The following is a 15,834-nucleotide window of genomic DNA, read 5'->3' as shown; positions in this document are numbered from 1 at the left end:
TTTACCACATTTTCAATTTTGGAAAATCCATTATCTCATTAAGGGAAAGCTATCAGATTATTCTAGCACTGTGCTCCCCTGGTAAACATGGGCTCCTTTCATCTTGTTTTCAGTTCAACTAACAAGAATAATGCAATCATTCTTTCTCCTTTAGTAATTACACTGTATATAGAAATACAGGGAAATAAAAACCGAAATCCCATTTTCTTCCATGTGGGGCATGTTTAAATGTGATATGTCTGATATATTTTTACATTTGCAGGCAGTATCTATACACATACTTAAGTGTGCATGTTCAACAATTTCCAAGCTGCAATGAGCTTTTTTTTAACTTTTCCACACAATAACAGATCTTTTTTTTTTTTTTTTTTTTTTGCTTATTAATTTTAAGACCTTGAGATATTTTCATCCTGTTCTACTGCAGTCCTTCCTGAAGCCCGCTAACAGCTGAAAAGACAACCCTGGTGTGCAGGATGATTTTATCCAGCACTCAGATTGTTTCCTGCTGTCAGATATCATTAGAAAGTTTAAGTGCAGTCTAGATGTTGGATAATTGCTATGATGAAGTTTGGCCATCAGTGTAAAAAGCAGGTTGTTATAGTGAATGGAAAATGTCCATTCTCCGCCTGTTTTAACAAGGCCTGGTCCTTAGCAAAAGAAACATCATCACACAACAAGGGGTTCATTAATGCATGTCTTCCTGTTTACTCTTTCTTCTCTGATGCAGTAGTGCACACTGTTGTAAAACACAGCTTTTCTGTGAAAGAGGGTGATAGGGACTGAGGCAGCCCAACAATTTCCCTGCCAACCCAAAGGGACAGGTTTCATAATTTTTCTCCTGCTCCATTTACCTCCCTACACTGCTCTCAACTGGATGATCCCTGGCTTCGTTCTGGCCCTGGCAGTCATTGAGCCCTTTGCCAAGCCAGTTCACCTCCCTTATGGGACAGGCAACTGTTTGCTTTCCCTGCTGTCCTACTCTGTGACCGGACTCCAAAAATTATGCTCCTACATGTAAAAAAGAGAGGCTATCAGTCCCAGATGCATCTGGGTCACGGACAACTTACTGACAGTATATCACCACTAGCAGTCCACTGGTTCACCAGGACAGTTTAGAACTTTAACAATCTTTAAAACATCCTGTTTTTTTTTTTTCAGATTAAAGGTAAGAAACATCAAGCTCTGAATGCTGCATAAGTGTAGTTTTGCTCTTCACTATATCTAACTAGCTTTGAACAACAACAAAATTGTGCCAGTGAATTAGAAGGTGGCCAAGGTGGATAAACAGCATGGATTACTTTGCTTGAAAATTGGATTGTTGATGAAGGAAAGAAAACAACAACCAAAAGTGTATTGATTTTGCAAACATCACTTACAGGTACACATTTAACTTGTGAACTTTGGTCTGAATAGGTAAGAAGCTCTTGACTATCAGAGATACTGATCTGAATAAGCAGGATGTACATTTTGGGTTCAACACATCCCCTTGCAGACACCCACCTCAACGTAAGTGCTGAACAAAATGGGCTCAGAATGAGGCTCTCTAGAACTTAAATAGGGTTGTCTGTGGCCAACATCTGCCTTTCAAAACAATGCTGCTAAATAGGATTCCACTAAGCCTTGATCTTGCTCGTTTTCAAAATCCTTCCTTGTCACTCTGTGGCAGGACAAGTGGCACTCAGACAGGCCCAGGTTGGTGGATTTTCCAACTAGATGGGACCATCCTGTTTGCCAAGCACAGCCCCCTGGATGGGAGGAATGTATTTGCTTGTTATTTAGCTTCTCTCTTTTTCCATTTGTGCGTTGTGTAAGTTATCCATCTTGCAAAATCAAGAGATGAATGAACCTGTGTTGATTTAAATGCTTTGCATGAGAAGAACCTCCTTCATGACTGAGGTCAGTCTCCCAGCAGAGCGAGCACCAAGCATATCACTTAATACTTTTATGAACAGATTAAGCTCTACTCCTAATATTGTGTCTTATCCAAATCCATTCCCTTCTATCCCAAAAGTATAACTCTACCTTTCCGTATTTTTCAAGAGTTTATTCTTCCATTACTGCAATATTTGAGTGCCCTTTAAGTAAACTCTACTGGAAAAATGAAGGTTCTATTTATTTATCTTCATGGAGTCATTTGGAATTCTTCCCCTTGAGATATGGTCTCTGATGGGAGATAGGGCTTTGAGAGAAAGCTGTGGGGTTTTTTTTTCTTCTTCTTTATATTATATAGTCTATTATTATTTTTTTTAATATTCTCTAGTGCTACTCTTTACACCTCTGCAATCCAGTCACCTGTGTTTATCTGACCTTATGCTTTAAAGCAAAACCTCTAAATACACATATATGTTAATAAAGTGAAAGTGAAATTCATAAGCAAAAGCTCTTCTAACGGAGTTTAATGAAGAAAAAAACAACAACAAGAAGCAAACTAATAACATGAAACAAGGCTAGATTTGAAGTATGCAGGCAATAAACATTATTTTTTACTCCAAATACTGCCTTTTAGTCCTCTTCTCATAGGAAGCCAGAAAAATACCAGAAATATTTTTTATACTGGAGCAAAAGAACAATGCCAGGAAACACTAACATCAACTCCAGTAACTTACACAGAAATGTGGGAAGTACATCTATTTAAGTGACGACAACTGGGGCACTTCTGCAGATTCCTCATACAGGAACTAATGAATTATCTAATGACTAAATTATCTCCGGGCTTTGTGTTGATTAATAAAAATGCTAACAAACAAGGCAGTGCAAATGCTATGCAGCTCCAGCATGAAAAAAGAAACAGAAGAATACCAGCCACATAGAAAATAACTTACTGTTAAGGTTCACATAAAGATAAATACTAGTGTCATTGTATCACTAATTTCTCATAATGAAAGGAGTCTATGCAAATGGCCCAGATTAACAAGCAAACCCAAGGTTTTGTTTGGGAAGGTGAGGATATTGGGAGAGTGGGTAGGTCCACTGTTTGGAAAAGTCTGAGGACCTCTTAGATTCATTACAAGAGTACATTCTACTATTTGAAGGCTTCATTGTTTGATATTCTAGCTGGAGTCCCTGGCACATCTGGACATTGAATGTAGCGATGTGCTTGGTATAAACTCTGCTACTGCATTTATTCAACTCACGTACACAGAAATTAAAGAACAAAGCAGAGGTACAGTAGCCTCTAAACCCTCTGTAATCTTCAGCAGTATCTCAAGCCCTCTAAAAGCATCACTGCCCTAGTCTTTTTCCTTGACTCTTTTTGTGTTTGTCTTACATGTAGCAGGTAAATTATTCTACGTTCACAATTTGGCTAACCTTACAGCCATCACAACATGCAGATAGGGCACAGAAGACAGAAAGGGCCTATTGGCTGTTGGTAAGTGAGGAAAATATATGTTAAAAAAGTTAGGAAATTAGGAAGTTAGGATCAGCATTTGGAAGAAAGCTTTAATGTATGTTTGGCTTTTCACCTTAGACCGTATGTAATTTTTTGAACTTCTTGGTGACACTGGATCTCAACTTTTAAAATGGTGATTTCAAACAATTAGTGCTTAGCAGATTGGGAACTCTACTAATCTTATCATGTCTAAACCAATGAGCAAGCCCAAATGCCAGATAACAGCATACATGTGCATGTGTTTTTTATCTCCCTGGATTATCACGCTGCTCAAAATAGCTTTGCTCTTCTTTCTTTCTGTGTCTGTTTTTGATTGATCTCAGTTTACCTCACTTCTTTTTAATTTGTTTACAGACAATCATGCATCTTGTTTAGTTTCATCTGATACTGTCTACCTTCCTCTCTATCAGAATCCACATGCAGCAGAATGAGCTTCAGTAAAATCAATGGGAAAGTGACACAAATGAAAAGGCCAGTGTATTCTTTGAGTAAGGTCCAAGTAGTATTTACTGCTCACAGAAGTCATCTTCTATCTGTCCTATCTATAGGACAGATACTACCCGCTTAAACCCGTGTTGAATGTTTTTTACTTGTTTTTCATAGAATCATAGAATGGCTTGGGTTGGAAAGGATTGTAAAGATCCTCTACTAACATCCAACCCCTAGCTAATCAGAATTGTATGGGAAGTGCTGAGTCGCAGCCTGAAGCACTGATTGATCACCTGAGGCAAGCACCGAGTCAGCCATGGAGCACAGGTGAAGGCCATTCGGCTGTGTGATGGAAGGGGTGGAGCCTGGCTGCACCTCTCCTAGACCCCATTTAAGGGGAAGGGTCTCTTTCTGGAGTGTTCTCTTGGTGAAGCTTTCCTTTGCAAACCCTTCTGGTGCAGGTGAGGAATTTTCTTTCCTTCCCTTGTAGCACCTTTCTATTGTGCTGGTCCTTCTGTTATCGCACCTTTGTTGTAAAGTCTTTCCTATTGCAGTGATCTGACCAATTGATACAAGAATCATACCACCAACTCCTCCCAGAGGGATCTAAGGAGTAATTGAAATTTTATTTTTTATTATTATTATTTTTTTTAAATAGTGGCTGCTAAATGGTGCATGTAGGCAGACCTCAGTACAGTGTTGTTATTCAAGAGAACCTCCATCCATTTACAACTCCTCTCCTGTAGTAGCATGCCAACCCCCTCCTTTAGCAGCATGCACATCTCAACAGTATTATGATGAATGTCTGACCTTGACCCGCATCCACTTTGAGTTGCTGTATAATTTGGTGAATGTAGAAGTGCTTGAGGCTCCACGTGGGCCCAGCCCTGAGTGCTCCCAAGGTATGGTAGGTCTGCATTTCTGTGTAACATCCTTCTAGCTTTCTTGGAGGCATTTAAGATTGCAATTAATTTATATTCATCTAAACAGATTATCCTTAGCTTCAAGCAAATGAAATCTATAAGCAGATTGCGAGGATGAGAAAGCAATTTTTTAGTGAGATGAATGGATTAAAAAAATAAGACAAAGGTCTGACAACTCAATCAGCTATAATCTTGATGGCAGACCTTGAGAAATATAGGTCAATATGTTTAACGTTTGGTACTTTAACATTCCAGAGATTTAGATAATTCTAAACTTGAGAGCAATTGACTTTCAAAATGTTTTAAAGACAAAATGGAATAATTCTCTCATATCTTGCCATTTCCATTCAGTCTGATCTTTACCATATTGTGTCCCAGGTTGAGGTGAGAGGTGCTTCATGCGCAAAGTAAAGAGGCTTCTGCCTGCAAGGACTGCCAGCTCTTTTGTGGCAGCTCTTTTCATTTTAGAAGTGGGAACCAGCTGAATCCAGCAGAGATCACAAAGCAGGCCTGTCTACTGTCATAGTTCATAGCCCAGTATGCACCAGAAGATTCTAGGTTTGTTCTAGGACTAGGTGCAGTATCCTAGTGCAGTATGTATGAATGAGAATTAAATTCAGCTATGGTTCATCTTGATAGGCAAGGCATGGGTTGGGTTGAGTGCTCACTTATCTCTCTGTCTAACAGGCAGTAACCCTGGGCAGAGAACTTGGGGATGTGAGCTCTTGAATTAACCCAGGTGAATCAGGAGATCAGGGACAGACTTCAAGTCTCACACACTGCACAGGTAAATAAGGAGCCGATCCCTGAATGAACTAAGCCAGTTCAGGCACCAAACTGAAAAAATCACTTGGATGCTATCTAGATAGGTGTGCAGAATATCATCCTTCAGCATGCAAACATGTCACTGCTGCTTACAAGATCCTGGAGCAAGGTCTCGGGTGAGGACTGACCCGTGTCTGTCCCCTGCATACCAAAATTATATGTTCAGCTCTGGCAGAGCTGCAGTAGTTTATAAGCAGTGCAAGTATCAGAGATGCTCAGTTTGTTTTTGTGGCAAAAAGCTTACAGCATAAACAGACTTGACAGGTACACACAACCAAGCAGAAAGTTCATTTGGTAAACATGTATTTTTAGTCACATAAGAAGGCTCTGGCTCTAGCAGACAAGAAGCTTCACTATAATGTAGGCATCACATTGCACGAACAGAATGTGTTGATCTAAACTCCAGCAGAAAAACAGTGCTCAATAAAACAGTTTAAAGACTTAAAGAGCCAGTTGTTGCTGGAAGCAAAAGGGCACAAATCCACAGGACTAAATAAGTGTTTTTCTTGTTCCTGGTACGTTATGACAAGCAACTTGCAGTAGTTGCAAACAACTCTGAACTGTACAGTGTTGACAGCTGGGTAAGATGTTTTCCAGCCAGAGCTAGAATTAATTACGCTGCTCTAAATTGTCTTTATTGACTTCTGCTTTATTTTTTTTCCGCATTAGAAGAAAAAAGGGGGCAAACAAACAAACCCAGCACTAGAACATCCCGTTCACAACGCAGCAGCCGCAGAACCACCACACCCCACGCCTCCACCCAGCCACCCGACCAGGCAGCGTGGGACAGGCACAGCCCCGCCTCGCCCACCCCCACCCCACTGCGCATGCGTATGGAACGGCGCAGGCGCAGAGCCGCTGCCCCACCCACCCCAAGATGGCGGCGCCCAGTGTGGGAGGCGGTAGCTGAGGGCGCGCGTGTTGCGGCCGCACCTTCCCGCGCGCAGGTAACCGTTCCCGGCTTCCCGCCAGCACGTCTCCAATCTCCGCCCGGCCCCGTCCGCCCTGCGCCCTCCGCGCCTCAATCTTCCTCTCCCCCAGTCTCCCCGTTGCTCTGCTGGTTCTCCTAGGCTCCCTTGCCTGTGTGCTATAGCATCACTGCTATGCAGAGTCTCGAGCTGCGTTCCTTTCCATTCTATCAGTCCGACCTCATGCTCTTTTCAAAATACTGCCGTGTGCGGTGCGTGTCGCGCAGCCTGTGGCAGTGGGAGGGGTGGCACCATGCTTGTCTTCAGCTGTGCGCACACCAGGGCAGGCCACGCCGTACATGGCTGCTTTTGCTGTCCTGTGTCCTGCACGGCCTGAGGAGTGCATGAGAGGGGTTGGGGAGACCCCAGCCCTTATCTCAGTGCTGAAAGCGGCTTCTGGAGGGAAGGACAGAGCTCCGTTGTCTTACAAAGCCGAAGTAATAGGATCGATAAAGAAATAGTAAGAATTACAGTAAAGTAGGCAAGTACTAGAAAGTTCTAGTTGATTTTGTGCTGCATGTATAAGTGTCATCACACTGTAGAGGCTAGGAAATGGAGTGGCTTCTGAGTAACTCGTACACAACTGTGCTTGGAATCCTGAGTCCAGTTCTGGATTTGTTATTACAATTGAGAAAGGTTTTAGAGGTTTAGCAAGGAAAAAGTTCAGGGCACTGCCGTGTGTAATTAAAGAGCATTTAAAAGAGACTGCTAGTTAAGGAGGAGAGAAAAGTGTAATTCTGAAGGCAGGCAATGAGGTGGACAGGGAAGGCATGTGTATGCATATATGTGATGTACATTAAGAAATACAGCGTGTAATGGGGGAAAAACAAAAGTTGGTTTATTCATGGTGGTTTTATTTAATGCCTTATTTTCTACTGTAGGAAAAAAAAATCTGGTAAAATCAGTAAATGCTTCATATAAGAATTAGATGTTTTGTATTAGAGACGTGGTCAGTGCGCATGGTGGGGTGGGTTGGCGGTTGGACTAGCTGATCTTAGTGGTCTTTTCCAGCCTTATTAACTTTATGCTTCTGTATCTTATTGAGACTAGTCATGAGCTTGAACACTATTTGATCTTTTTCACATCTGAGTAATTTTTATTTTGGAACACTCATTCTGAAGCACGTGAGGAGTTATTTTAATTGGATTTTCAGTTTATGGAGAATAGATCTCTCTAGAACCAATTTTTCTTACCTTATACAATTCAGGTCTGATTTAGTAAGTTTCCCAGGTAGTTCTAGCAGGAAGTGATACTGACAAGGAAACCCTTAGCACAGTACTCTATTTAGAATGCCTAGCTGAAATCTACTAATTATAGTAATCCTCCTCCATCTCTTATCCTTGATGACAAATTCAGGAGTTTTACTGAATAATTTCATCCAACTTCCTCTTCTCCCTGTATTCATCTAAATGATTACTAACACCGTTAGCCCACTTCTGTTCAGTCAGCTGAGTTCCTTGGGTCTTCAGTGACTAATGCTGCTTTTATGGGAGTTGGAGTGCTAGAGAAGCAATCTATCATAACAGTGTTGCTCAGTGTAAGGTCCACAGTTCATTCTCTTAGATAAAACATAAATGCTTGTATAATTTAAGTGCATGGGAATGAAATGCAAATAGAAAACAAAGTAGTCTAAACTGAGCAAAAAAGTATTTCAGTTACCAAGTTGCTGTATAATCTTGTAACCTCTGGAATACTGCTCTGTATTGGAGACTGAGCTGTGTGTTTTTATCTTTCAGAATGGACACGGTAGCACTAAGAATGCAGTCGGTTTGTCAGAGAGTTGGTGCCTGTTCCTCATGTTTGAACAAACAGATGAATGGCTTCTTGGCACTCGTTAAACGGCAGAGGAATCTGGTTCCTGTTTGTATCAGAACTATTTACAGCGAGACGGGGAGATGGGAGAAAAGCTATGGGCAGGAGACAAGGAGAAGAGTGGAAAACTGGTGGTTCCCAAGAATAAAGGAGCAGTTCTGCAGAATTTCAGAAACAGATGTAAGCGTTGTGAGAAATTTACAAATTATGTTTGATGTTTTTGTATCCTTAAAATAAAATTAATTTAAAAATCCTTAAAGCAATTAGCTCACAATGATGAGGTTTATATTATAGTTGAGAGGGGAATATTTTTATAAAATAGTAGATTATTAAAAGCAAATACTGCAGTGGGTGGGAGAAGGAAGGAAGAACATGGTGTTCAGCAGAGTATGAGCTTGTAAATGTACACAGTGTTTACTCAATTGTTTCTTCCAATTTTGTATTACATTCAGAAATTATTTAAAGCATTAAAAGCATTAAAGCATTTTACTTTCATAACTTTTTGAAGTAATGTTCCGTGTGCTTATGACAAGCTATTATACTGGGCACTGTGATCTTTGTTGCGGGAAGTTGCTTTTTTTAAACAATGTGTTTTGTTTTAAAGTGAGTTAGAAGTAATGAGTAACTTAAAGAAAAAAATACATTCCCATGCAATGAAAGATGTTGAAAACAACTGTAGCCTCTGTATTTGACTCTTTGATTTCTCAGTTACGCTCAGTCACATAGAAATCAAAACTTATTTTTGGCCCCCTCTTGTTTGCATGTTCTTCTGTCCTAAAAATGTGCCCTTTCTCCAGCAAAACAAATCAATGCTATCCAACTGTCAAAGGTAGGAAGGGGGCTTGCTTTTTCTGACAAAGAAAACTGAGATGAAAATAGCAGGTATGTGTATGTCTAGAAGGGAAGGCACGAACTTAAGCCTTTTTCCTTTTATTATGTGCTAATACATGTACGTGTAGATAGTTTGTACATATAATACATATGTTAAGTTATGAATGGCATTTTAAAGTACGTATTTGTTTTGTCCTGACTGTTAAAGTAGAAAATCTCTTATTAAGAGGCAATATGATAAATATGAATATAGAGCAGAGTTCAGAATAATAAATCCCCATCTTCTTTTTTTGTTGTTGCATCGTTATTAAAAGAAAAATAATGTAATAGCTTATCAAGCATGTATCAAAGATAAATTCAGTGGCAATCAAAACATTTTACGAATAAGTTATGGGAGATACCGTGTTTGATTTCCTCTGTAACTTTTGTCAGTTTACTCAAGCCTGTCTAAATTAAATTTCAGGATAAGGATTTTAAGACTACTTTGTATCTGAGTGTAAGAGTAAAGCTGAGGAGTTTCACTTCAGTGGATGTTTGTACCATTAGAAGTGAGGTAGTTTCTCAGTATGTTACACAAACTTGGCCATGTGCAAGCTCCATATTCATTGTAAATACAGTGTAAAACACTTACTGAAACTTCAGAGTTTATCTATCGTTCTCTTTAGTTGATTGGAGGCATTAGCTGTATGCAGGTAATACATACATACAGCTGCTATGGTACAGAGTGCTGGTTGTTAAGCTGCTGTCAATTTATCTTTAGTTAAGTAAAAGCTTATTAAAAATGTGACTTTCAAGTGTCATATAACCATCAATGTAAATTGATGAAAGGGCTGCGAAGTCTGGTAAAACATCTCTGCAGGCCCCAACTTTGGAGTTTGCAGGATTTTTGCTGAGGATCTGGATTTTGTTTCTTTTCATGGTAATTTGTAGTTTGTAATGTACACGTGTATTTATTCCAGGAAATGCTAACCTGTGGTTAAAACTTTCTAACAATTCCTTTTTAGAAATCAAGACCAAAGTTTTATGTGCTTTCTATGTTCCCCTATCCTTCTGGAAAGCTTCACATGGGTCACGTTCGTGTCTACACCATCAGTGATACTGTTGCTCGGTATCAGAAAATGAGAGGGATGCAGGTAAGACAGAATCTGCAGTAGGGTTGGTTTTTTGTTTCCTATTTGTTTTCTGTTTTGTTTTCTGAATGTGTTAATGTAATTGGACAGGAAATTACCGTTTTCTGAAGAGACTTAGTTGTGTTATAAGCTATGAATACTAGGTAGTAACTTTTCGACTTCTGAATACTGAAATTTGAGACTGTTAAAAAAATGTGATCTTCAGAGCTCACTGTTGCTAACTGATCTTTAGAAACTATCTCTAATGGTGTAGCTGATGCTGTTTTCTGTTAGTGCATGGCACAATGTCAGTGAGAAGTGTGGGCCACACTGTTGCTATGAGAGAAGACTGGAGGCCTGAATGAAATCTGTGCAGAAAATTGAGGGAGAAGTTTGTATCCTGTAGCTGAGAACATAAAACTGATAAGCTTCAGAAGTCAGCACCATCCATGTCTCTGCTCCCTTCCTCCTTCCTCCCTCTCTCCCTTTTCTCTGTGCACCGAGCAGAAGGTATGGTTGGGAGCTTGATCCCTGCAGCCTATGGATGGGATCATGGTTGGTGCTCTGCCATGAAGTCTGGTGGGTAACATTGTAGAATTGAGGCCTGAGTGACAAACATTTTAAAGGGAGAGAAGACATTTGGTAGGGGGAATTCGTTGAGAATGGGGAAAGAGGAACATGGAAAGGGGAGTATTCTATTTTGGAGTGTGGGGGGGGGAAGAACAAATCACTTTAGGCAAAAATCTGAGTCTGAAAAAGGAACGTATGAGAGAGAAGATCAGTAAAACAGGAATCAAAACCTCAGAGTGCAGATGAAGGTGAAATGAAACAAGTGTTGGTTGTGGTACTAAGTGCATTCTCCTTGCTAGAAGTTCATGGATTTATTACAGTCCATGAGACCCTAAAGGTGTTGTCTCTGAATTAGTCAGTGTGTTGTCTTTCCAAATACTGCTAATTTGATGCCAATGATGGAACTACCATGCACTGAATATGTCTTATTTTACAGGAATGCATTCTCACACTTTTAAAATTACAAGAAAAAGGAAAATCACACAGACTTTTAAAGAGGAAAAAAACCACAATGTGTCTTTTAATAATAATCTGTCCCAACTTCTCTAAATGAATAATTCAGCTCTCTTTAAAAAAAAAAAAATAAAATAAAATCCAACTGGAACCCTGATGAGACCTTTGTTCAAGACCACTGGACATACCCTTCCAGAACATAGGTTATTTCTCAGCAGCAATGGCAGAGATATCAGCTAATTTTCTGTTCAGGAAATGAGAACATGCTTCCTCTTGTTCTAGCTAAAGCAAAGAAAATGATTTAAGCATATTAGAGTGCCTGTAGAACATGCTGAATTTCTACTAGAAGTTCTATCTTCCATTGCATTAACTACTTGGAGCATCTGTTTATGATTAGGCTGTGACTAGAGGTGGGCAGATAAGCAATACAGCCCTCAGGTACTATCAGAAAGCATTTAAGACTCTCAGATCATTTCTGAGTGTGTTGGACTAAGAGCTGTTGTGCTAGTGGTGTGCATTAGCTTGTTCAGACTTCTACTTAGCCTAAAAACTTGTTTTTTAATAGTCATGCTAATTTCTCCATCAGCTAGATTTAGTTTTCATAACTTATTTTCTTCACACTGTTGATCTATTTGCTTTAGGAGTTTTGTCTGGATGCTTTTGCAGTTATCCAATCTGTTAAGGATTTCCATTGTGATGGTTATAGGCTGTGATGTAATTGTCTTATTAGATACAAAATGTGACATGCCCAATAAAAGTAGTTTTCCCTGTGGTCAGGGAATTACTGAAATTCCTCTGTACACAAAAAGGAAACTTCAAGATGATACACACTAATGCATATTTTTTAAAGTAATTGTCTTGCTTTTTTATTGCAGGAAGCTCAGCATTAGTATTGCATATTTGAAAATTGAGTGGCTGCTGATGTTTACATAGCAAATGTTTGTTATACAGTGAAGAGTGAGCAGTTACTATGAAGAGCATAGGTGGAAACATTCAGACTCACAGTGCCCAAGGAAAGCTTCAGACTAAGGCAACTTATTTGTTGTCCAGCAACAGCAAGGGAAGATAGCAGGGAGGGAAGGTTATTTCTATGTTACTTTATATGGCTGAGTAAGACAGTAATGTATGTTGAATAAGGTGGGGTTTTTTTAGAGAACGCCTTCATGAGAGAACAGTTTCTTTCATATTGATTAAATCTGAACAGGCAAAGAATTGGCTTATTTGATATAATACTTAAGGGTAAATTCGAATGGCTTTACAACTGGATTAGAGTTCCTTTAGTAAATTGGAACTGTTCTTTGGAATGTGTCCGTGGAATTTCTTCATACTGGAGGTAGTTTGATATCTTAGCTGGGAAGATCATTTAGTGCTGTATTCACTTTTTCAAAAATGGAACTTGAGTATTTCTTTTTCCTGGCAGTATAGAATCTGTTTTTGTTTCAATAAAAATAGAGAGGTGATACGCTCCTAGCTGCCAGAAAGCTGGCTGTACTTCAACAACTTGGGAAGTGGGAAAATACCTTTTTTTTTTTGTTTTGTTTTGCACTTCGTCCTCGGCTTTTGAGATAAACATTACTTCAGCATAAAGCCATAGATGATACTAGTGACAAACAACACTCAACATGGACAATCGAACAGATCACCTAATGAGCAGCAGCCTTATCTGTGATGCATGAATGCTAGTGATTTATTAAGTGGGGGGGGGATTGAATGCAAATGTAGCATCACAATAGGCAATCACTTCTTCAATGTCCTGATGAGTGATGAGCTTTGCAGTGTTTGCTGTAGGAGCTACAGGAAGGTGTCTGTGTCAGCACTGAGGTAATCAGCAGCACTGTGCCTTCGGGGTCAGCACGTTGGGTTGTGCTAATGGGCACTGAAATCCTGTTTGTTTCACTGGAAGATCTGACCGATGAAGTGCTGTCTGTTAGTCCAGCGCTCCTCAAATGCCTGTGGGCAGTGTGTGGGAAGCAAACTCCTTAGTGCATTTGTGTTAGGATGCTGGCTAAATACTTAGTAGGGTACATCTGTTAGATGATGACGACTTTACATTGTAATCGCTAAAGGTGAAGTTTGGAGACTTCATGCAGGGGCTGTAAACAGTAAAGGTTTCTTAGCATAAATGCAGTGAGCCACACTTTTCCCAATAAGTAGCTTGCAAATTTTAATTTACAATTTCTTATCTGTTAGTAAACAAATATGGAGCTAAAATATGGTTTTCTTTTCTCTGCGAGCATACGTGTGTGTTGTGAAGTCAAATGCAAGGGTTTTGTAAGAAGTTAAGAAAGTTCCTATTCATTAGTTGAGAGTGCCAAGTACAAATTATAGATAGTCATGGTGATTTTCACCATGGCAGATATTTCCAGTCAGCCACTGCTCAGGGAAAAAGTATTTACCATTACTTTATCATGCTATCATTATCATGTCTTTGATAAATTCCAAAGTGGATAATTTTTGCCTCTCAGAGGATTGAAGATAATTCTCTTAGCAATCAGTAAGCAGAGTGATTCAGCTCAATAGTTCCTATGCTATCTTTTTAATAAAATTTTGAATTGAAATTGATACCACCGTGAGGCTCTCGTATGAGTTGTACAGAAATGAGGATGGTCATTGGCCAGTACTGGTGAAATTCTGGTACATTGGGATTGGATTTTGTCACTTCTACTCAAACTGCTCCTGATAGATGAGGTTGGAATATTTTCAGTAATATTTCCACAATATCCCCAAACGACCTAAGGAACACTTTCTTTTTGTCCAGAACATCTTTTTTTAAATTGGATGTATTTTCATTACTTGTTTTCCTTTCCAGCTGTGAATCTTAATACTCTTGAAATCGCAAAAGTGAATGGAGAGGCAAGTTTAATTAAAACTTCATAATGAATTCATCAGTAGGATGTGCTATTTCAATACATTCCCATTTTCCAGTCAATATTAGCAGGTATTCTATACCTCTCTTTGTGTGTTAAGTTGGTGAAACTATTTTCTGTAGTACAAATCACGTGGAAAATATAGCAGATATCCTATGTGAATTGAGCCTTAACAAATACCAAAGGTGTTAATTAGCTCACACTATTACGTTTTGAAAGGAGGGAGAAAATGAGATGCTAGCTTAAATGCAATTAAGCTAGACAAAAATGTGAGAGATTACGGAGGAGAGAGACACCTTCGTGTTCTAAATGTTAGAGATCGTGTGTGGACTTGGAATAAGTTTTTGTATTTTGTATCTTGTGGGAATGAGAACTAAATGAGAGCGTTATGTAAGCAGAGTTTTACTGTGTTTTGATTAAAATCTGCGTGGGTTGATTATTTTTTAATTTCAAAGTGCTTTATCAAAATGTGCCGCATTGTGACTGCAGAGAATCACTGAAATACTTCTTGCTAGACTGTGCACGCTACTCAGATTCATTATTTTAATCTATTTCCAGGTGTTCCCTATCTCTTTGTTCTTCCTGGTGGTGGTGGTGGTTTTTGGCTGTTGTCATCAAAGAATCAGAATCATCTGAATTGGAAGGGACTTTTATAGATCAGGTTGCTCGCAGGCTTGTCCAGCCTGAACTTCAGTGTCTCCACATATGGGGCATCCACCAGCTCTCTGGGCAGCATGTTCCTGTGCCTCAGTACCCTTATTGTAAAATGATATTTCCTTATATCCAATCTAAATCTCCCCTCTCTCTCTCCTGTACTGTGGATTCCACATCTGGATGCAGTACTCCAGGTGAGGCCTCACCAGCACAGAGCAGAGGGGCAGGATCACCTCCCTCGCCCTGCTGGCCATGCTTGTTTTGATGCAGCCCAGGATACAGTTGGCAGGGCACTCCATCCTTACATCCCCCAGTCTGTACTAAAGTGAGGGTTGCTATGACCCAGATGCAAGATCTTGCACTTGGATGTGTTGAACCTCATGAGGTTCTCTTGGGCTCACTGCCCCAGCCTGCCTTGGTCCCTCTGGATGGCATCCTGTTCTTCAGGTGTGTTGACTGCCCCCCACAGCTTGGTGTCATCTGCTCACACTTGCTGAAGGTTCTCTTAGTTCCTCTGTTGATGTCATTCTGACCCCTGAGGAACAGCACTTGTAATCAATCTCCACCATCCAAATACTGAGCCATTGAGCACTGCTCTCTGGGTAAGCAGTGTTTACTACCTAGTGCAATTAAAAGTCAATCTATGCTGCATTCAGTGAAGGTTTGATTTTACAGATTTTACAGGTTTTTCAGCCTGCTCAGTGCAGCCTTATTTAGGCAGCCAGTAGAAGTATCAGCTCTGCTGTCCTTTGCCCTTGCATCCTTCTTGTCTCACTTGTGTGCACACTTGTGAGATCAAGTGCAGGGAGAATGACAAGAAGTTGCCACTGAAGCCAGGGGTGGTTTCTGGAAGATGGAACCTGTAGGTGTGGATCAGCTATTTAATCAGCAATTGGAATTAGTTCACATCAGTTGTGTCAGGACACTGTAACTATAGACACATGTGCAGGCTTTGTTATATTGATGCACGTAGTCAGCAGCCTTTTCATTTTTGAGTGTCTT

General features: G+C 39.9%; 1 protein-coding gene and 1 long non-coding RNA gene across 3 annotated transcripts in view; both read left to right on the top strand.

The window, feature by feature from the left end:
• Positions 1 to 328: 328 nt before the first annotated feature.
• Positions 329 to 5,530, top strand: LOC128086062 (uncharacterized). The gene is made up of 5 exons (XR_008209225.1): positions 329 to 1,506; positions 3,746 to 3,879; positions 3,995 to 4,281; positions 5,122 to 5,255; positions 5,435 to 5,530. It is a non-coding gene; the product is annotated as an uncharacterized LOC128086062 (long non-coding RNA).
• Positions 5,531 to 6,236: 706 nt separating this feature from the next.
• LARS2 (leucyl-tRNA synthetase 2, mitochondrial) overlaps positions 6,237 to 15,834 on the top strand; it is an 82,545-nt gene continuing 72,947 nt past the window's right edge. For both annotated transcript variants that reach the window (XM_052694217.1, XM_052694218.1), the window contains exons 1-3: positions 6,237 to 6,515; positions 8,273 to 8,528; positions 10,184 to 10,312. In XM_052694217.1, coding sequence (XP_052550177.1) covers positions 8,274 to 8,528; positions 10,184 to 10,312 — 384 coding nt within the window. In that variant the 5' untranslated portion in view covers positions 6,237 to 6,515; position 8,273. The remainder of the gene's footprint in view (positions 6,516 to 8,272; positions 8,529 to 10,183; positions 10,313 to 15,834) is intronic.

This window comes from Tympanuchus pallidicinctus, unplaced genomic scaffold, assembly GCF_026119805.1.
Source record: "Tympanuchus pallidicinctus isolate F22 unplaced genomic scaffold, pur_lepc_1.0 scaffold3, whole genome shotgun sequence".
NCBI classification, from domain to species: Eukaryota; Metazoa; Chordata; class Aves; order Galliformes; family Phasianidae; genus Tympanuchus; species Tympanuchus pallidicinctus.
Note: the sequence above shows the minus strand (reverse complement) of the source record. Positions and strands in the feature narration are given on the sequence as shown.